The following is a 22,077-nucleotide window of genomic DNA, read 5'->3' as shown; positions in this document are numbered from 1 at the left end:
AACCGTGTGGGGGGTAAGACACCCCTAGCACCCTGATGGGCAGGAGGCAAGGGGGGTAAGTTATAAAAATAATCTAGAATAGTATCAAATCCATAGTTTTCATGGTCGCTGAAACAAATAGTGGCACTCCGAATTTTTTAAAGTTCATGTTCAGCCCCCTTTGGGGTGGGGGTGATGGGGGAGTGAGATATAAAAATAACAAATATGAAAATTAAAATAATAAAATAATAAAAATAATCGAAAATAGTGTCGAATCCACAGTTTTCGGGGTCACTGAGATGAATGGTGAAAATCCAGATTTTTAATCTCTTACGGGTGGGGGGCAAGAGGGGGACAGTCTCATCGACAGATTGACAGTTGAAATCCTGTACGTTGTATCTGTAGTACGGCTAAATACATATAGTTATCACTTATTAATATTTGACAGGATCGAATACTTCCTAGTCAATTCGAGCTTCCATAAGGACAAGGTTTTACTCGAAAATTAAATCATCTAAAACTTGAAATTAAACACACCTAAATAATTTTAAAACTACATAACAGATATTAATCTGCAAGTCACAAAGGAATTCCATGAAAATTCACTTCACACATAACTAACTGGTAATACAAATCTTAAAGGTAAACTTTCAGAAACAATCCGGGCAATGCCGGGTACTACAGTTAGTTATAGATATAAGGGTATGACACTTCCATGAAGATGTCTGTTCATAATTGTTAATTGGTAAATTTTGTTTGTATATATGCGACCACATAATTTATAATTGAAATATTCTTATCAATGCGCATTTGTCCAGAAAAGAATATAAAATGATCCCATGCGATCTTCTAACTTCACTGCTGTGTCGACTTGATTTTTCTCAATAGGGCAACAGAATACTAAAATATTTAACAAGTAACAATCATGTAACAAAAGACTAAGTTAACCCCACTAAACATTTCAATGGTCAAAAATCTATACCATACAAAAATTTAAAATAAACTATATATACTTCCAGTTCTCTCAGATGAAGGATGCACTCCACCTTTTTCCACCATTTGATCAAATCCAAACCCTCATATGGCTTATCATAATTGTCATTGTCATCATCATCATCATCATCATCATCATCATCATCATCATCATCATCATCATCATTATTATTTTTTTTTTAAATTATTATTATTTATCTTCTCAACAGGTATATAGATCAAAAGGTGAAGCTGCAAGGAATTGAAATAAATACAAAAATTAATTTCCTGTCCATCAATTCAAGCCGTCTTCAAGAAGCTGCTATTAAGCATTGTGTGGAGTGGAAAACCAGAATGATAGAGTTGTTGTATCAAGCATCTGTAGATTTGCTTCAAGAAGCATATGAATATATTGAAATCAATACTGAACGGTATGTCATAAATAGTTTCCTTATTTATGGTTTCAGAAAGTTAGTAGATCTGTTAACCTTTAGTATCTATCATAGTTCCTTTTGCTGTTTGTAAAGTTACCAACTTGTAAAGTAATGTATGTTTAGTAAATGCTCCAGTAAAAAAGCTAACATATGCATAATATAGTGCAGATACTAATGAAGAGCAGTAACTTACCAGGTAAGAATAGATTTATGCAGAAAACATCACAGAAATGAAGAATATTTCAAAGGTAAAAATTTTCAGCAATAAAGGGTAAGAAAAGAATAGTCATCTGAGAGCATTCTTCTTGTCTTAAGCATGTACTTACACTACATTGCCATTAATGACTGGACGTCCATAGGTACTTTCTTAACTGAAGCTGCTATGGTGTCAGTATGATGTAGGTCAACCCTTTGCCACTGTCAGCCTTTGCCCTACTAGAAAGACTGTGCTAAATTTCAATATATGTTTGCATGTATTTTCTTCCATTCTTCCTGCAATGGGTGAACAGTTCTGCAGCCATTTTGGAACTGTAACTATAACACATCCCAGAAATGCTCATGTGGTTTAAGATCAGGGCTTTGGGACAGCCGTTTGATTTCACTCATTCCCATTTTGACAGACCTCTTGGTTATGGCCTTCATTTTATGAAAAGATGCAGTCTCGTGTTAGAAAAGGAAAAGGGGCAGTTCAACATTGTTCCCACTAGGTATTTCATTTTGAACATGGTATCTGAAACTTGCCAGAAATCTCATGGATGGAATAACTGAATTGGGCCCCTGTCTGCTTCACTGAGCTCTCGTTGTAATCCATTTCAATTACTTTCTTTAGTTGACATTTCTACTGAGCGCTCACAGCCTTATATAGACTCACAACATGCTTGAGTATTGTAGGGGATCACTTTCCATTCGGGAGGTGTCCGGTCATTAATGGCAGCGAAGTGTAGCATTAAATCATGTAACAACAACATATTGTATAGTTATTTTTCAAGCTTACAAAATAAGGGAACTAATGGAAGTGTATTTTGAATAGTCTAGGAAATAATTTTCTGTTATCATTATCATCTTCAGCACACAGAAATTTTCATTGAATATTGATTGACTCTCATAGTATTCTACACCACTTGATTCTGAATTAGCCTAGTACTTCAAGTCCATGTTAGTGCTTTTCTAAGCTTATGTTACCAGTAAGAGATAATTAAAATATAGATCTATACCTGATCATACAGGATGGAACAGAAACCAGAGAATCTAAATGAGCTGAGGAACATCATCATTCTACAGGAGATCTTACAAGAAGAAGCGCCTAAAATAGAGAAGAAATTTCCCATCATTGAGGATTATTTTAAGTCTGTGGGTGAGTGTGTTGTTTATGCTTCTTCCTCTTCAGTTGCCATTTCTAGTTCTCTCCAGGGTTGAATTATGAATTAAGGACCTCTATAATTGCCTCTCTCTCTCTCTCTGTCTCTCTTGCTCTCTCTCCCCTCTACTGTTCTCTTGCCTCAAATAGTTCTTCTATCATTTTCCTCCTCTCTTCTATACACTCTCCTCTGCTCTGTCCATCCACCTCTTTCAAGACCTTTTTTGTGGTCTCTTTCCTATTGGTTTCTCCATAAATACTTTCTCTGGAACTCTGTCTTCTCTCGTGTGTATCATGTGCTCATACCATTCTTCAGCTACCTTGTTTCTATCATGTCCTGATGTTTTGATACTCCAGTCCTCTATGATACTTCTAAGGAATTTTTATCTCACAAGGAATATTTATATTATTGCTGATCTTGAGTTCATCTCTTCCTTCTGTATAAAAGAATGTGAAGAAGGAAGTATTGGGTTAATATTAAATTAAATACTGATTGGTGTACAAAGCCTTAAAAATGTTGCCAGAACAATCTACATAGCTACTTTCTTTACAATCTGTAGAGTTCGTTACCGACTCTTTGACTTAAACTCTCACATGGCTGCCATTGGTATTTCCCTTACATTTCACTGTATTGGAAAATGGTATAGTATAAAAATTTGCCATGAACTATTTTCATGTAAAACCAACTGTAAGAGAGATACATTGACATTAAACATCTACTCAATTAAAAACTTTAAAGAGAAACACCATTTTACAATGGATCCCTGCATATGTAGAAGTAGATAAACTAGCAGATAAACTAGCAAAAGGAAAAGTGCTAGTACTCAGATGAGAACCAAACCTCTGGTAGCTAACTCAATCAAGAAGATAAGCACAAATAGAAACCCAAAAAATTGGAAGAAAGAGACTACCCAACTTACTACAATGAAATGGAAAAAAAATAAATGACCTATGAGACAAAAATAAAAGCAAGCCGAGGAAAAAAGCCATGGTGATCCAGTGGCGGCTCGTGGCTGTAAAGTATGGTGAAGAGCTATAACCTGTTCGGTTTTGAGCGACAGATTTAGGAACTACATGTTGTTTTAGGTTGTTTTGTACTCGTACCTGTGACTGGCGGAGGGTCCAGCATGTGACCAAAAATGTATAGACCAGAGCGCTGTGTAACATCATGTGGCTGCCTTTGCTCTACAATGCAAAGTAGACATAAGATCTGACCGGGAGACTAACAATTTCAGAAGCATGGCACCCTTGGGAAGAGCTGGACATTTTGTCGTGTTTTCATTTACGATGCACAGCTGTTTACTGACACTAGAAACCAAAAAATTTATAGTAGTAAAGAAAATATATATTTACATTGATTGTTTTCTTAATAATTGAACTCACCTATTTTTTGTTCATCAAGTCGATCCTCTGGTCCTTTAAAGCTGCAAACTTGTTGGTAATGTCTTCATAGAATGGTTGTTTGTTCATTAACTGCAGAAGTATTTCTTTCTGAATAGCAATGTTCCCCAAATAAGAAAGTCTCTCTTCTGAAATTGCATTTCTGAGGTATGTTTTTATACATTTTAGGCAAGAAAAGCTTCTTTCCACCGACGCAGTAGTAGACTAGATGGACAGAATAAGGGAGAACAATTTTTAAGCGTCCATAAAATTAAAAATGTCTTTATATCCGTGAAGCATTTGGAACATCTTTTCAGTAGAAACATGCCTGTACTTTTCATCAGCATACAAATTAGAGAGTTTGTTTCTTAAGCGATGCATCTTGGGAAACACAGATCCAAAGAAATTTTGCAAGTTTTCAAGAGCACTAGAAGGAAAGCATGTGTTGTATTCTTCAAATTTTGTGCTATTGGCTAAGCAAACAAATTGAATTTTTTGACAATTGCAAAATCTCTCATCAATTTCCATCAAAATGTTATCCAAAATTTCAAAATATAAAACTCGATACATCTGAACACATTTGTCCTGAGTAAGGGTGCTATACTCTCGGGTTTGGCGCATATCCGTCATTTGAAATATAATTAGAAATATAAATTAGAATATAATTAGAAAATGTTCATTGATCCTCTTGTTTCTTAGAAGATCACATGTTGTTATTATTTTTGATATACAATAGTTCACATCCAATGACTTCTTTTGCAAAATATCATATAGAATATCAGTTAAACAAGAAATGTCATGAAACCTTACTGCCAGAAAAGTGAATTCAAAACTGTTCATATCGTGAAGAAAGCCTCTGGCAAGTAGAATACATTTGTCACCGGACTCTTCACTGTTAACTATATTTTCGAAAACTTCTTTCAGCTTTTCCCAGTCAACCACAATTACACTCAATAATTTTGAGTTCGAGCTCCAGCGGACAGGAGTCACGGTTGGAATGCGTGGCCCCGATACAGCAGAAATGGTGTAAGTTCTCTTCACCGAGTGATGGAAAAAGGATGGTATTCCAGAAATTGATGAAAAAATTATATGACACTTTCGTATTGTTTTACAACTCTGTTGTAAGACCAAATTTTATTGGTGCGCCAAACAGTGTACAAATACTGCAAGAGGAGCTTTCTCTTTCATTTCTCTGGAGTCCATTTAAATGGCCAGACTTCACGCTAGCACCATCGTAACACTATCCTACTAATTTGTGCTTGTAATCGAATGGTCCCAAAATTTTGTCCAAACAAAGCATCTGAGGATCTTGTCAGCACTTACATCATGGAAACCTAAGAAACTATAGCCCCGTCAGCATTAAGAAACCTCACAATTACAGAACACTGAGACACCTGTGTGATATCTGTCATATCGTCCACCTGAACAGAAAAAAAATCAGCACTCGTCAATTCGGTTTTTACGAAATCATCGATGTATTCTGAAATGCACTCGATTAACTCATTTTGAATACTCTTTGATTCGCCACTAAACATACTTTTTATCTTAGAATACTGGTTTTCTATTTCTGCAGGGCTCCTTGATACCAGTAATGTTAACAATTCCTTAAAATTACCACGATTTATTGAATTTAATGTTTTGTCATGACCACGAAAAGCTAATTCTTGCTTACTTAAATAGAGCACTGCATCAATTACCAACTGAAGGAAAAGCCTATTTAAATGTTCATTTTTATTGAACTGTACAATATACAGTCTAGCATTTTCCTTCAGGGTATCAAAGATCATATTTTGGTTTCTTTTTATTCTTCAAATCTAGATGGCATTTTATATGTTCTGCAGAGTAAAGAACGTGTAATGTTCAAAAGGGCTGAAAATCCTTCTTTATTCCAAACATTTTTATTGCTAAAAGCAAGCAGGATGACTTGGCCACAAAGAGCGGTGCCACTTTCCATTAAGCGTGTTCACTCCCCATTCCTGTCAACACCTCAGAGCAGGGATTGAATAGCTGGGCTGCTGTGATGAACCAGGGCCCTATTTCATAAAACTTGACCGGTGCGACAATTTTGACAGTTACGGTATGTCATATCTGACAAATTTGTCAATAACTATTGTCATGACATTTTTCTGTTTCATAAATGCTACAAGTTACTCTTACCTGAGAGGCAGAATATTGTAATTTGAGCAGCGGTCGCTTGTTAGGCCAAGGTCCACCAGGTCATAGTACTATGGGATTTAATTGACACAATCTGTATTCCATTTTCACTTATAAGATAGTTTCATTGCTCTCTTGTACTGTAAAATCATGAGGTCTCAATTCCTAAGTGACAGTATGTCAGAAGAATGCCATTTGGATCTCTGGGTGGGGACTACATGAGAGCAAGCAATCATCAGGAAGGTGAATACTGAACTTCTACAAGTCTGCTCATGGATTTTTAGAAGTTTGAATTTTGTGACAGGTTCGAGAATCTGAGAAGAGAAATGGATAGACTAAAATTCTGGTAAAAATAAATGGTGAAGTGCCACTTCACCTTCTTCACCTGAAAAGCCGCCCCTATGGCGATATTCAGATAGAAAACAGGACATGACTGCTTAGCTGCACATCTAGCTAGAATCAAAATATACCCCACAGAAATTACTGGATCAGTGACAGACTCGAAATACCAACTTCAGTGCACAGGACTCAACCCTACCCAACAAAAACAGGGAAATTTACCAGCCCTATACTGGGCAGCCAGGAACAAGATGAAACAAGACTTTGTTTCCTAATACATCTGTACATTATTAATGTTAATTTTGTATTACTGTTGTTTAGAGATACCAATTTTCTATTGAAGTTACTTTCCAATAAAACCATAGTTTACAACAACAACAACAATTAGTTTTATGCTTTAGGCCCCTTCTGAAGCAACCCCTCCTGGTGAAATGTTTTGGACAATGTATAGCAAAGATCCTACTTGGTCTTATTCTAAACTGAAATACCAAATTTCTTTGAAATCCAACCATCATTTTCCTGTAATGCTGTACACAGATAAATGTTGAACTATACTCTACTTAGGTCATTATAATGACATCAGTATTTGTCAAAATTAAATAAGCTTATAGTAGGATCCACCTTTTCAATACATTTACAATGTTGTTATCTGATGTTTACAACATTATTTATTACAAATTACAGGACATGTTTCGGTGTACAATTAACACCATCACCAGCTGCTTGAAAAGTGTATAGAAACTTGGCGGTCAAAACAATGAACAGCATATTATCATACTTAACTCCTTATATACAGGTAATAGATAAATTAGCCGAATCAGGTTTGCTGCAAGAACTGGGACACAACAGAGGCACTATATGGTAGGGTACTATCAGCCTGGCTTAAAGAAAAAGTGTAAAAGACTGTGGTGAGGCCAGCAATGATGTATAACATCGAAAACTTGCCTTTGAATACAGATTAAATCAATAGATTGAGAGTGGCAGAAATGAAGAAGTGTGGAACCACCAGAGTGGGCAGATTCTGAACCAAACACATCACAGGGACAATGAAGATTGTGGTGATAATGAGAAAAATAAAAGAGGATGATTATGTGGGGAAAAGGGTGATGAAGATGGAGATTGAGGGTGAATGGCAGAGAGGGACATCAGGAAGTACTGTAGATGGAGGGAAGTGATCTCTGAAGACTTGAAGGAGAAGAAAACGCATGAGCAGTAGGCACTGGACAAAGAGAAATGAAGGAGGTTTATCAAACACAGTGTCCTGGTATAAAAGACTGGAAAAACTGGAAGATGAACTACAAGGGCAGTGAAAATAAAAAATGTTTTACTTGCAGCATTTGTCGTAGCGTAGTATCAACTTTTCAATATCCTCATCGCAGAAGGCAGCCACATGTGCTATCAGCTACTTCTCTATTCTGGTCTGCAGCTCGTTGCCGGTGCCAAAATGCTGTCCTCCCAGCTCATGTGAGCAAAGAGATGAAAATCAAGAACAAGATCATCAGTTGACATTCGCGTCCTTTCCTGACTGCCTGCACCAAGAGAGTCTGTATGTCGTGCTTCAAGGTTCCTGCACCATTGCCGCATTTTGCTATCAGGTATACATTATTTGTTCATCGATGAATTTTGGCTGCATTGCACCCCTCAGCATGAAGAAATCGAATGACAGCACAAACTTCACACGTGGCAGGAGAGGCTATTGTTCTAGGCATGTTTACGTGCTCACTGCATGCTCAGAACTAACAAGTGTGATGTGACACGGTTGATGAGCATACTAGAGACCCTGCGCAACACATCTGCAAAATGCTTCATTGGATTCTCACTGTGGTTTTAATTTTGTGACCAATCAGACCTTGAAATAAAAATAGCCCTCGTATTTCTGTGTCTGCCTTGGGCTATTTCTTGATTGATGCAGTATCTTTACATCTATCTCTTGACACAGACTGAACTCTCATTTATACTGCAATATTATGGAAGCTGCTGAAGTATGGGCAGTGCTGACTAGCACATCTGTATATTATAGAAATTGGTACCCATAGGCACAGCCATGTTGCATTAGCACTTCTGAACCGGTAAAGAAAGTCTGGCAAACTACCTCATTCCTCATCTTGCCCTGTACATCTCATTATTCTGAAAACCATAAAAGTAGTTAGTGGGACATCATACCAATAATTTTATTAACACCTCTTTATGGCAGCACCGTTGATTTTTGTGACTTCCTTTTAACTGCTTAACACTTTCAGCACTACCTATTTTAACATGGACCCTGACAGTGAGCTGCATCTTTTTCCTGAATTTTAACACATTAACACACAAGAGCAAAACAAATTATATACCTGATTTTTGTATCATATGGAGGTGTCAGCCATTCAAAATGAAAACATTAATCACCAAGTATATTCTAAAGTAATTTAATTATACTAGTCTTATAAAAACAATAAATAAAATTGTATGGAAGAAACTTTTACAACCGAAACGAGTTGGCCATGCAATTAGGGGCGCACAGATGTGAGCTTGCATTCGGGAGGTAGCGGGTTTGAACCCCATTGTTGCGGCAGCCCTGAAGATGGTTTTCCCTGGTTTTTCATTTTTACAAATGCTGGGGCTGTACTTTAAATAAGGACATGGCCACTTCCTTCCCACTCTCAGCCCTTTTCTATCCCACCATCACTATAAGACCTATCTGTGTCAATGCAACATAAAGCAACTTGTCTTCTTCTTCTTCTTCTTCTTTTCTAGCCTATTTCAATCCACTGCTGGATATAGGCCTCTTCCATGTGCTTCCATCGTCTTCGGTCTTGAGCCACTTGGAACCAGCGTGTTCCAGCCAACAGCTTTATGTCGTCGAGCCATCTCTTCAGGGGTCTTCCAATGCCTCTCTTGTGTCCCCATGGTCTCCAGTGAACAATCCTAGAGGTCCACCTGTTGTAGTCTTGTCGAGCTACGTGTCCTACCCATTGCCATTTTAGTTTTGCTACTATCTCTAGGATGTCTGTTACATTAGTTCTTCTCCTGATGTCCTCTGAACGGATCTTATCCCTAAGGCTGATCCCTAGCATCTGTCGCTCCATGGCTCGTTGTGTTCGCTGAAGCTTGCGAGCACTTTCCTTCGTCAGAGTCATCGTTTCCAGACCGTAAGTTGTAACTGGCAGCACGCACGTATTATAAACCTTGGTCTTCAGGTTAATTGGAAAATCCTTGTTAGTGAGAATGAATCTTAGTTTTCGGAATGCAACTTGTAAAAAAAAAAACTTTTGTATTCAAGTTATACCAATAAGCTTGCTCAGACATTAAAAATGAATCATTTAATGTGATTACATAAACCACAAATAAACACAATTACATTTCAAATACAAAATTTACCTATTAAGAAATAGTTTGTTTTGGTATAGTATCCCTGAAAACATTAGGCTACACACAGTCCAACCTTGCACCACCATGTACTTTCTTTTCATGGTACAGGTGAATCATCAGCCTGTGTCACTTCATCTAAACAAAAAAATAAGCCCAAATATCTATAGAGGTGAAGTATTTCTATCATTTGTAATTGGGGTAAAATAATGCAGCTAAATACTTGCATTCGAAAGAGATGTAACAAGTGAAAAGTGTAACCGCTGTTCAGGGACAATACAATTACGGTTACCATAATAATAATAATAATAATAATAATAATAATAATAATAATAATAATAATAATAATAATAATAATAATAATAATAATAATAATAATAATAATAATAATAAAGGAGTAATAAAATAATACCAGTAGTAAATAATATAATACTTAATAATATGACTAAGGAAATAGTTGTAAATAACGCAGTGGCGGTGTATTGATATCAAAACATAGAAGCGTGACGAGTATCTTTTAAATACGCAAAATTAAAGCAAATATAGGAAACACTTACAGGCCTGAAATGACAACTAAGAAGGGATAGTGGAACGTGCTGGAAGCCCTAATGAGGTCCATGGAAACGTATGACGTTATGGGGGAGAAAAGACTTACAATAATACACCCAACAGACAAATAATTATTAAGGAAATGAACATACAATTATAAATGAACAAATAAATGAACTGCGAATTAACTGATACTTGAGATACAAACAAACGATGTGTAAGGAAAACAAACCTTTCGGTAACGAACAAACTTTGACATGACGATTCAGAATTTACAGAATGAAAGGAGGCAACCTTAAACGAAACAAAATTAATTACATAATTCAAGAAGGTGTTACAGTTACTTACAATTACAACTGAAGTTAGAAAAGAAGGTCTGCCTCTGAAAACAAAACGTTTCAGACTAGCATAATCGCTAAGTCATATAAATGCTATATTTTGGAAAATGTGGAAAACTAGAGGAAACTCCGGCACACGAAATGAACTTCTACATAATTACTGAATTTACATTAAGTGGGAATAAGAATGCATTTAAATAGCATAAGGCAAAAACGAAGCGCTTACCTTTGGCGCCTGACGACCCATTGCGGGACGGACGCAAAACGCGTCCGCCCGCTGTAGTGATCCAAATTCAAAGACGCGGACAAAGTTACTCGCATACGCGAGGAGCCACGAACAGGAAATAGAGTGATAACAAATGACCAATAGCAACACTCCAGTTTGCCACATTCACCTATTAAAAATCCTAATATACTGACCAATAAAAACACTTGTACTTTTGACCAATGACAATATTCTTCAGGAATCGCATATTGTATATTAGAGGATATTACAAAACGACAGGAAGGGCCACTTACACGTGGCACACCCTGCCTCACAAGTCATGTATAAAATTTCCACATCCCTTTCTATAATTTACAGAAAAATACAATTTAAATCAGGAAATGTAAATACCATAAATCTTCTTTATAGTCCATTTCTTCATATGCCTAAATATGTAATAACTTTTAAATAAGAAAACTTCATACAACAATTTACTTTACATAAACACTTCAGTTCTTTAAATGTTTTTGTTTACCTAAAATGATGACAAGATAAAATTTACATAACATTACATACATAATAAGGACTTCTGTTGCTTCACTGATTTCTGCTCACCAACGGCCACAAAAAGCTTACTTGAACTATCACTTGATATGTTATCTGGTACATGAGCAGAGTCATCTATTTCTGAACCTGTTTCTCCTGATAGCATATCCAAAATGTCACTGTCAGTGAGCTGGCATGAGGACGTGTTTATGCAGCAATACAGCTGACAGCGTGACAGATACGGCACACGCAGCACATGGTACACACCAAGTGCTTCATTAGAAGTCACGGCAAGGAGGAACGTCCCTGTTTTATCATTTCAGTTTGAACTTCTTGATAACTGCTAGATTCTAGTGGACACTAGATAAACTACTACCTCCAAGCAAAGGATGGGAACCTTATGGGATACGTGCAGCTGCCTATATACGTGCCAATATGATATACGGATGCTGTCCACAACCAGGAAAGCAGTGCACCCATATCCTGTATGGGCATAGTGTTGAAAGTGATAACCTTTGGTCATTTGTTCCATCATTTTCAATTTCATGTAATTAAATGTGATGACTCTGATGATGATGATGTGGTCAAAACTGAAATTTCTGTCTGTTGGAAGTTAAAATGTGATTATTCAAAGTATGTAAAGGTATTGCACTTTTATGTTCTAGACTTTTGCCTCCATTATTTATCATAAGTGATTTAAACTTCTTCCACTGCTATGATGAAATATTTACCTTCCAACTGTCCAGCTCCATGGCTGACTGGTCAGCATCTTGACCTTCTGTCCTTGGGATCCTGGGGTCGATTTCTGGCTGGGTCATCGGATTTTAATCATAAACAGGTCATTCCTTTGGCTTGGAGACTGGGTGTTTGTGTTGTCTCCAATATTCCTGCAACTTGCACACCACACATAACACTACTGTCCATCGCAGTAACACGTAGTTTCCAACTCATAGCAGATGCACACATCCTCATCGGAGGGTCTTCTTTACAACAGCTAATTATAACAACACAATATGATTATGATGATGATTATATTATTACTTTTGTTGTTGTCACAGGGATACGTGGTTTACAGAGGTGTAAGAAGGTGCGGGCATGAATGGGTACATAGAGAAAAGATCAAATTTCAATTTAAAATTCTAAAATTTGAAATGTTATTTCTTTCCTTGTTTTTTTTTGTTTCTTTTCAGATTTAAACTTTCATCAATAACAAATTACAATTGGAATTGAAACTTAGATGAACAACATCAAATAACAATTGGAAGATGATGTTAGCTCGTGAGCTTGAGCGATGATAATTAGAAAAGCATAGAGCAATCAGGCAACCATGATTTTACAACATGAGCTTGAAGCTCCCAAGTTACAATTTTCACAAGAGCAACCACTGCTCCATTCAATAACTCCTCTAGAAGACTAAGTTCCCAAAATTTACTACATTAAAAGAGCAGCTTTTGCTCCACACAATTACTTTCTAGGGGACTATTCTCCAAAATTTACAAGATCCAAGCCTTTCAAAGGCATTGTGTAACTTTTACAAAAATACAACCAGATTCCACTGTCTTACTCGCTCAACAGTCTACATTACATTGAATAGGAAATTGAATAAGAATAGTTAACAGAGGCAATAAGCAGTAAAAATGAAAAGGTTAAAGTTATTGGCCGGAAATCAAAATGTTAGGAGCTGAACACTTGCACCCCTTTGAAATTCACTTGAAAATACTTAAAACCCTATGTGGGCCGATGGTCCTGAATTACAGAGACTAAGCCTATACTGCAGAGGTGACTAGGTGGAGAGAAAGATTTAAAGTACAAAAGGAAAATTTAACCTTAACAAAATCCTAGTCACCTCAATACCAAGTTGAAGGGGAATACGAGAGGGTTTACATTCTTTATTCCCTAAGTTACCCTAAGGTCTTTTTAGACTTGTTTGAAAAATTACTTTTAAGATTAAAATTTTTTACATTATGAAAGAATTTGAAACCTTCCCCTCAAACTAGCTTTCTGAGACTATTACATGATTACAAGATGTCTGCCATTACCTTTAGCTGGTGGGCCGTCTGGAGATGGACGAGGCAAGCCCCCCACCCCTGCCTCTTCTACGAACACACTCTACTTCCTGACTGGAGCGATTGGAAAGACAACATGGCCCAAAAGATCCCAGCTTTTATAGTGGAGAGGAAGGTTCCAGAAATCTCAGGGCCAAAGCCCTGCACACACCCACAATTTTGATTGGTTGATTAAATAAATCTCAAAATTCCTGATTGGTCGAACATTTAGAAGAAGAAGAAGAAGAAGAAGAAGAAGAAGGAGGAAGGAAGGAAGGGATAGCAGTGCTAATAACCTAAGTACACAAAAAAAAGAATTTACAACACTTCAGTTCTGACAACCTCGAAATTACAAATTTCTTGGAAAATTAATTGTTCATCTTCCCACCAGAGGGAGCATCCAAATCGACAATAGATATTATAGATGGCCTTCTAAAAGGTGCTTAGTTCAAATGTATGGAGTTGTTGTACCTCTGGTACAATAATTATTCTTCTTCTTCTTCCTCTTCTTCTTCTTATTATTATTATTATGCCTCCGTAGCATAACGGTTAGTATTATTAGCTACCATCCTCGGGGGCCCGGGTTCGATTCCCGGTACTGCCAGAAATTTAAGAATGGCAGGATGGCTGGTATGTGGTTGAAACGGTACATGCAGCTCACCTCCAATGAGGGTGTGCCTGAAAAGAGCTGCACCACCTCGGGATGAGGACACGAGTTTACTTATTATTATTATTATTATTATTATTATTATTATTATTATTATTATTATTATTTCTTTCCAGCTGAATACGAGTATGAAATTACTTCTGAAGATGAGCAACGCCTTGCAAACCTGGAAGAAGAATGGCAGAAATACCTGAAAGTGCTAGAACAATCCATAGAAATGGTGAATGAATCAAAGGTACGTAGGAAATTATCATCTCTTTTACTTCTTAATCCCTCCCAAAGATTTACACATAGGTATGTGGATAAATGATCTTATATTTGTCACTCTACTTTCTTCAACCTTTCTTTACAATTTGAGGATAATAGAACATGAAAAATATATTCTCCCTGAGCTGATTTGCATGTCTTTTGCCTTTTAACCACTCAGGTAATTTCGACGTGTGTGTGCACGGACCTACAAAACATAAGCCTGGGGTGGTTTGACGTATACCTGTATGGACTAAGCTAGCAATGTTTTAAATGTACATCTGCGTTCCATCTGTTGGTCACCAGCGTGAGCTTTTAGCACAGCTCGCAGCATAGGGTATCATTCTACGCATGGGGAGCATCTTCCATCATAATGCGGCATTGTGTTGGCGTAAAAAGAATTTATTTCATCATCAATCATTGTAAACAACATGGCAGCATCTTCGCATGGTCTATATTTATCTAATGCAGCTCTCAAACCCATATTAGGTGAAAATAGTGATGAGAATAATCCGAGTCATAATGAAAGTGTTAGTGACAATGATTATGTACAGCAGGAAATTACGTGTGATGTAAATAATGATAGTAATATAAGTAATATAATGCTCACCCGAGTGATTTAAATTTTATTCCAACAAGATATGAACTGCATATCCACTTAATATGAACAAAATCGGACAAGTCATTTAGAAGTTATAGCAATGTTTGTGACAGCATGTAAAATTGTGATATTTTTCAAAAATTTATTACCGCTGCAGGGTAAATATGGTCAACTTTTAATACCGGCTTGAAGGGTTAAATGAAACTTTTTTTCAGGTATATTAAGTTTCATAACAAGTAATTAATATGACCTTTACAATGTATACAAAATTATGGTTTTATGGTTTTTGAATGAAGAACATTGTGGATTTATGTTATTTGCACTAATCTTTTTGTTACTTGAATCAACAATTAGTTCTTTTTCTTCTTCTTCTTCTTCTTCTGCTTCTTCTGGTGCTGTCCCATCTAGGTTAGCAACCATCATGGAATAATTTTTTTCTCTTTGGTTTTTTCATATCAGAGTTGCTGTGTTATGGATGTCGAATCACTGTCAGAGTTGCCACATTCTGCTCACATCAACATTTCCCTTTTATCTTGTCTTGTATGATCTGTTGTGTCAGTCTGTATTTGTCATTTCATAAGATGTGACTGATATAGGCTTCTTTCTTGTGTTTTTCGAGGGTTATGACTTCACATGATTTACCAGCCTAACAGAGTAGCTCCTTGTTGGTGACATGGTCTAAAATCCCTTCAGAAGCTTGGTATCATCCATTCTTATCAAATTTCCAAGTTACTGTACCCTTCTTCTTTTGATTTTCGCCACCATGTCTTCACAGGTCGGACGGACAAAACTATTCACAAATTTGTGCGATATCATCGAAACTGCAGTACAGCCTGTAACCGCTTCGAAGTGGAATTGTTTTTCTTCTCTGACGAATATGCTGAGGGGTCTTATATGTAAGCTTTATGTTTTAATTTTCTTTGTCTCGAAAAGCCAGGGGGTCTAATACAGGATGAAATACGGTATTTCTCCTTGTGCTTTTTCTCTGTTAGTTCTTTTGGCAGTTCCTGCTTATTGAAGCACATAGCTAGATTGTGTTCCTTCAGCAAGTCCTTAGCGAGAGGAACACTCATACACCAGTTGTCTAAAAATATGTTCCGTCCACTGGTTCTGATGGGGGCAAATAACCGTTTCACTACATCAGCTGTGGAATTTGATACATGGAATGGTCCTTCTGGCTGTACACCAATGTATATGTTCATATTACAAGAGTAGAGAACCACCAAGAGTCTGCCAGTCCAAAAATATTGATACCATATCTAGCGGGCTTTCCTTTTATATACAGCCATAATGGACATTTTCCTCAGAAAGGTTCTCACTTTTCATCACACGTTACATATTCTGAAGGGGAGAACCCATTCTGAAATTCCTTCATGATCATTTCAAAAACATCTCTTGTGGGGGCTAGTTTAGCCAACTTTTTCACTCGTCATGAGTTTTGATATTGTCAAACCGAAGGCACCTTAGTAGGAAGTAAGATCTATTTATTCCCATAGTTGCAGAAAACAATTCAAATTCACTGCCATCTTTACTCCACAGTTCCTTGGTGTTCAAATTATTTGATCTCATCACACCAGCAAAATAGAGCAATCCCACCAAGGCTATCAATTCATCCCTGTTAGTGAGATTTGCATCTCGATCTCATGTGTACTTTCTGCTGACAGGGTTAATGTAGAAATAGATGCTTGTAACAGTGATGTCAAGAATAATATCATATATCATACATGATCATGCAACAGTGGGTGTTTTTGCCATCTTAGCTGTAATTTTCACTGTTTGCAGACGTGTTATGGCAGTATTTGCGGCCCTCGTTCTAACAGTTTGGCTCAGTCTGGTGATGTTTGAAGGTGCTCAAATACATTAGCCTCATGTTGGTAGATTTGCTGGCACATGAAAGAACTCCTACAGGACTGAATTCCAGCACCTCAGCATCTTCAAACACCATGAAAAGTAGTTAGTGGGACGTAAAAAACAAATAACATTATTATTCTAACATTTTGTGGTGGGGGATGTTTCTTCCACACAGAACCATCCTTTGCTTGGTAAAAATCCATCCTCTGAAGTGGAGGTATATCATCATCTCCCTCGCTTTCACTGACTAAATCTTCACTTTCACACTCTCGCTCAGTTTCTGTTTCATGTTCACTTTCATTTAAAACATCCTCTTCTTCATCCCTACTGTCATTAAATCTTCATCACTCTCTATGGACACAAATACAGGGTCTCTATTATAAACCCAGACCATCCAGCAGCATTTCTTCTCTCCGAGACCTAAGCAGCTGTACGGGAGGCACGCACATAGTTCTTGACCTTACAAGGTGCATGCATGTATTCAACATAACATCAATCACCAATCTGAATCTCAGCTTTTAACATGGTGAGACAGTTAACATTGCAACACGGTACTGTCGTATGTAAAAGTTATTTATAGTACAAGTAGGCTTGATGAGTACGTGATGGTTCAGAAATTTGCTGGTGAAGTTCCACCTTCATGAGCACAGATTCACGTAATTGTAAATAAATTTGAAACTATTGGCTCAGTGCTCAATAAAAAACATGACTGGGTGAGTTGGCCGTGCAGTTAGGAGCGTGTTGCTGTGAGCTTGCATCCGGGAGATAGTGGGTTCAAACCCCACTGTCAGCAGCCCTGAAGATGGTTTTCCTTGGTTTCCCATTTACACACCAGGAAAATGCTGGGGCTGTGCCATAATTAAGGCCACGGCCACTTCCTCCCCACTCCTAGCCCTTTCCTATCCCATCGTCACCATAAGACCTATCTGTGTCGGTGCGACGTAAAGCAACTAGCAAATAAAATTAAAATTAAAAAAGTGCGTGCACACAAACTGTTTTAACAGAGAAAAAGATGACATTGGTGCAAATCTGAGCAGTCACCGAATAACTCGCTCACAAAATTAGCACCACAAGTAGGGGTTTCAGTTTCTTCTGCACACAGAGCTAAAAAGCTGTTACACATCAAATCATACAGGTTGACACGGGCCCATTGTTTAAAACCTACTAACCCAGCCACAAGAGTGAGATATTGATGATGATGACGATGATGATGATGCTTGTTGTTTTAAGGGGCCTAACATCAAAGGTCATCGGCCCCAAGAGTGAGATACTGAGTGGTATCTTGTGTCATTAGATTATCGTTTATTTGACCCACAGCATGTGTTCTTTTCGGATGAGGCCTGGTTTCATCTTAATGGTCATGTGAACAGTCATAACTCTTGCTATTGGTGTGCAGAAAATCCTAATGGTGTTTATGAAGTCCCTCATTATGAAGGATGACACTTCGAGCATCTTTTATTAGGTAAGATTTCATATAAGATTGTATACACGCTTAAAGCAGGGCGGCACGCGTGGCATAAGTTGGGCTGAGGCATCTGCTGTAGAGAGACCCTGTATATTCCTTATTATCTCCTGGCCTTGCTCAAAGCTATCTGTTTTGTACTGGTTTCTGCTCAAAAACATTGTTCATACTGAAAAGAAAGTTTCTGCTAAGAATGAAACACACATTTTTACTGCAGCAACACCACCACACCGTACCTAAATAAACTGTGGAGAAGAAGACACAATGCAGGATATTTACTTACCATAACAAAGACAAGCAATCGAAATGAAAAAAGAGTTCCACCTATTCAATACTATGAAAATTATAACTTATGACAAAGACAAGCACGTGAAGGAAATGCCTGCACTTCGCCTTGAAGTGACGGATACTTTCACATACACAAACTCGCGCGCGGGGTGGAATCCAGCCTAGTCAATTACTCACGATGTGCACTGTTCGATTGTCTCACACCAACTGGTTGATCTTGAGTGAAAACTGCTGGTTTGGTGGGTATCCAGCCAAAAAGGTACAAGGGTGGAGAGATTGCAGAAAAGTTATTTGTACATCTTACAAGCAAATAAAATGGCATGGGGTGGATTCCACTCCAAATGCACGTGTTTGAGGGTTAAATGCCAATCACACATCTACAGGACGTGGTGGTGCTTTCCATTTCCATATCCATCCTTTTTGATATGAATTTTTCACATCAGTTCTCACATTTCAGTTCCGTACAGAAAACTCGGTAGTTAAATATTCCACGACAAACTATGAAAATGAAATGTCGTATGGTTTTTAGTGCCGGGATATCCCAGGATGGGTTCGGCTCGCCAGGTGCAGGTCTTTATATTTGACTCCCGTAGGCAACCTGCGCGTCATGATGAGGATGAAATGATGATGAGGACCCAGCCCCCGTGCTGTAGGAATTAACCAATTAAGGTTAAAATCCCCGACCTGGCCGGGAATCGAACCCGGGACCCTCTGAACCGAAGGCCAGTACGCTGACCGTTCAACCAACGAGTCAAACATGACAAACTATGAAGTACAGCTATAATCTTGAAGCGGAGGAAGAAACAAAGAAACAGTGGGTTCAACCTATATGAAAACACACAAGATTAAAGTGAGAACTTTTAGGATTTGATGGACGATAAAATGAAATGAGTGGAAATACATTCAATGTGCTGTAGAAGAAAATAGAGCATTTAATTGTTATGGAGGACACTTTCTAGAGACCTGCAATTGTACTGAGGAAAGACTGGCAATATACCTATGCTAGGTCTATTTAAATTATTTATAATAATAAAAGGAAGTGTTTGTCTGTGTTTTGTGTGTGTATGTGTGCGCGACGCCAGCCGAATCTATGACATGCAGAGATCTGACATTTTGAACAAAGGTAGATGGAAGGGGATCTGAATGAACCTCAAAGCCAGATTTTTAACTTTTGCTTTCATTGGTGATTTATGAACAAAAAACCATTGGGAAACGTGTGTTGGGATATGACAATCCAGCGTGCTGTCACCAGGATTAAATGCATAGATTCACTGTCGCTAGGCAACTACTATTGGCTTTACGTCGCACCGACACAGATAGGTCTTATGGCGACAATCGGACAGGAAAGGGCTAGGACTGGGAAGGAAGCAGCTGTGGCCTTAATTAAGGTACAGCCCCAGCAATTGCCTGGTGTGAAAATGCGAAACCACGGAAAACCATCTTCAGGGCTGCCGACAGTGGGGTTCGAACCCACTATCTCCCGAATACTAGATACTGGCCGCACTTAAGCGACTGCAGCTATCGAGCTCAGTCGCTAGGCAACGTACATAAGATAGGTAGAGAACACATGTCAAGGAGCCATTTCAAGTCCATGGCGTAGGAAGCCATTTCGGTCCCCTACATGAGGAGCCACATTCAATCGCCCTCAGCCTGTTTTTTTTTTTTTTTTTTTTTACACGAATACTCATATATCACACAACTGTCTGTATTTAGCTCTACCTGCATACTAACCAAGCCAAATACTATTGGGATCGGAAGACTACGAGGGTTGACTAAGTGAGGCCCGATAAACAATGAAAGTGGTGAAGTTGGTAGAAGTGTGTGGAAACAATGTCAGACATAGGTAGGGGTCCCACGGTCTCAAGTTTAGAGCCTATGGCTACCCCTTTTGGTATCCTCTTACGAGAAGTAAGGGATTACGTAGACATATCTTTTGCCTTAACCAACAGGTGTATCTTCTATTTGTTTCACAGCTACTCTCAGAAGGCAACAAAAATTATAACCATAAGTAATGAAAAACATTACACCTAAGAAACGACAGCAATAAGTAACAAAAAGCATTACACCTAAGAAACTATAACAGGAAGAAAATTCACAAATTATAACACAATTTAAAAGGCAGTTGTATCTTTAATTTCTTATTGAACCAGTTAGACACAGCATTTCACCGATCAAGCATGGCTGTGTCAAAGAGCAATTCTTGCTCCAAGAAACGAAGCTATCAACGACATCAACAAGCAACATTTACAAGGAGTTATTCAGTGTTCTACAAATTTGCACATTTATTAACACAACATGTAATAAAGATGGGGCTGTTACCTACATGACGGAGCTTTTAAATAACTTTGAGTCAACTGGAGTACCATCGGACGATTGTGGCACCGATTATCTTTCTCAGGATTATGAATCTTCCTTTCCTTTGCAAAGGAATACGATTCTCAAGAAACTGATACGAAATATTATTCACGTCACCGTAACGGTAGACCACGCTGCAGGCAAAGTAGTATTCATTCCTCGGATTCAAATCATCCCTTCAGGTATACCATTTCAGTTTTGACCTATTTCAGTTTTTCCAAACAGGGACAAGGACAATTGCTTAAAGTTGTAGGAATCCATCTTCGAAAACAGTGCTTCTCCTGTTGTCAACTGTACAAAAATAAAATAATGTATTTTATGCAATTTATGTAAAAATGACAAGTGTTAATAAATATTATTACTATTTCGCTTTAAAATAATTGGTTTAGAACATCTAATGGTTGAAATAATAAATGCGGGCAAAGCCGCAGGTACATGCTAGTATTAAAATAAATGCCCTCTCCAGTGCATTATGCAAGACCTAGTGAAAGCTACATCCAATGGCCGAGACCTGGCTAAATATGGGTCCACTGTGATCTAAGAGAATTTTAATAACCCATTTGTGTATATTATTTTGCTATTCAGGATTAGTGATATATTTTTATTAATTTTAATATACTATTATGTTGCTTCTTATATGAGTAAATAAATAGGCCTAGATAAATAAATACATTAAAAAAATAAATTTTTAAAAATGTATTTTACCACTCTGTCAACACAGATTTTCCTACTATAGTTTTGCTAGTGTTATTACATCAGGCTGCTGATGTAGCTAGATGCTACATGTTTTGATTAATTTCATAATTACAGAAAGAATTCAACGCCAAGCTGTTGGAAGAATCTGTTGACCTTCGCAAAGAGGTGTTTGCACTAAATGAAGAATTCATTGCAAAAGGACCCTATTCCTCTGAATGGACAACTAAAGGTAAGTTAATGAGGTAGAATTGTTCAGTTTGGAGAT

At 37.6% G+C, this 22,077-nt stretch overlaps 1 protein-coding gene across 1 annotated transcript in view; it reads left to right on the top strand.

Moving 5' to 3' along the window:
* kl-2 (dynein heavy chain 2, axonemal kl-2) overlaps positions 1–22,077 on the top strand; it is a 638,176-nt gene that overhangs the window by 130,822 nt on the left and 485,277 nt on the right. The window contains exons 16-19 of the mRNA XM_068229141.1: positions 1,182–1,382; positions 2,612–2,739; positions 14,430–14,548; positions 21,927–22,041. Of these exons, the coding sequence (XP_068085242.1) occupies positions 1,182–1,382; positions 2,612–2,739; positions 14,430–14,548; positions 21,927–22,041 (563 nt within the window). The remainder of the gene's footprint in view (positions 1–1,181; positions 1,383–2,611; positions 2,740–14,429; positions 14,549–21,926; positions 22,042–22,077) is intronic.

The sequence above is a fragment of the Anabrus simplex genome, chromosome 9 (genome assembly GCF_040414725.1).
Source record: "Anabrus simplex isolate iqAnaSimp1 chromosome 9, ASM4041472v1, whole genome shotgun sequence".
Classification (NCBI taxonomy): Eukaryota; Metazoa; Arthropoda; class Insecta; order Orthoptera; family Tettigoniidae; genus Anabrus; species Anabrus simplex.
Note: the sequence above shows the minus strand (reverse complement) of the source record. Positions and strands in the feature narration are given on the sequence as shown.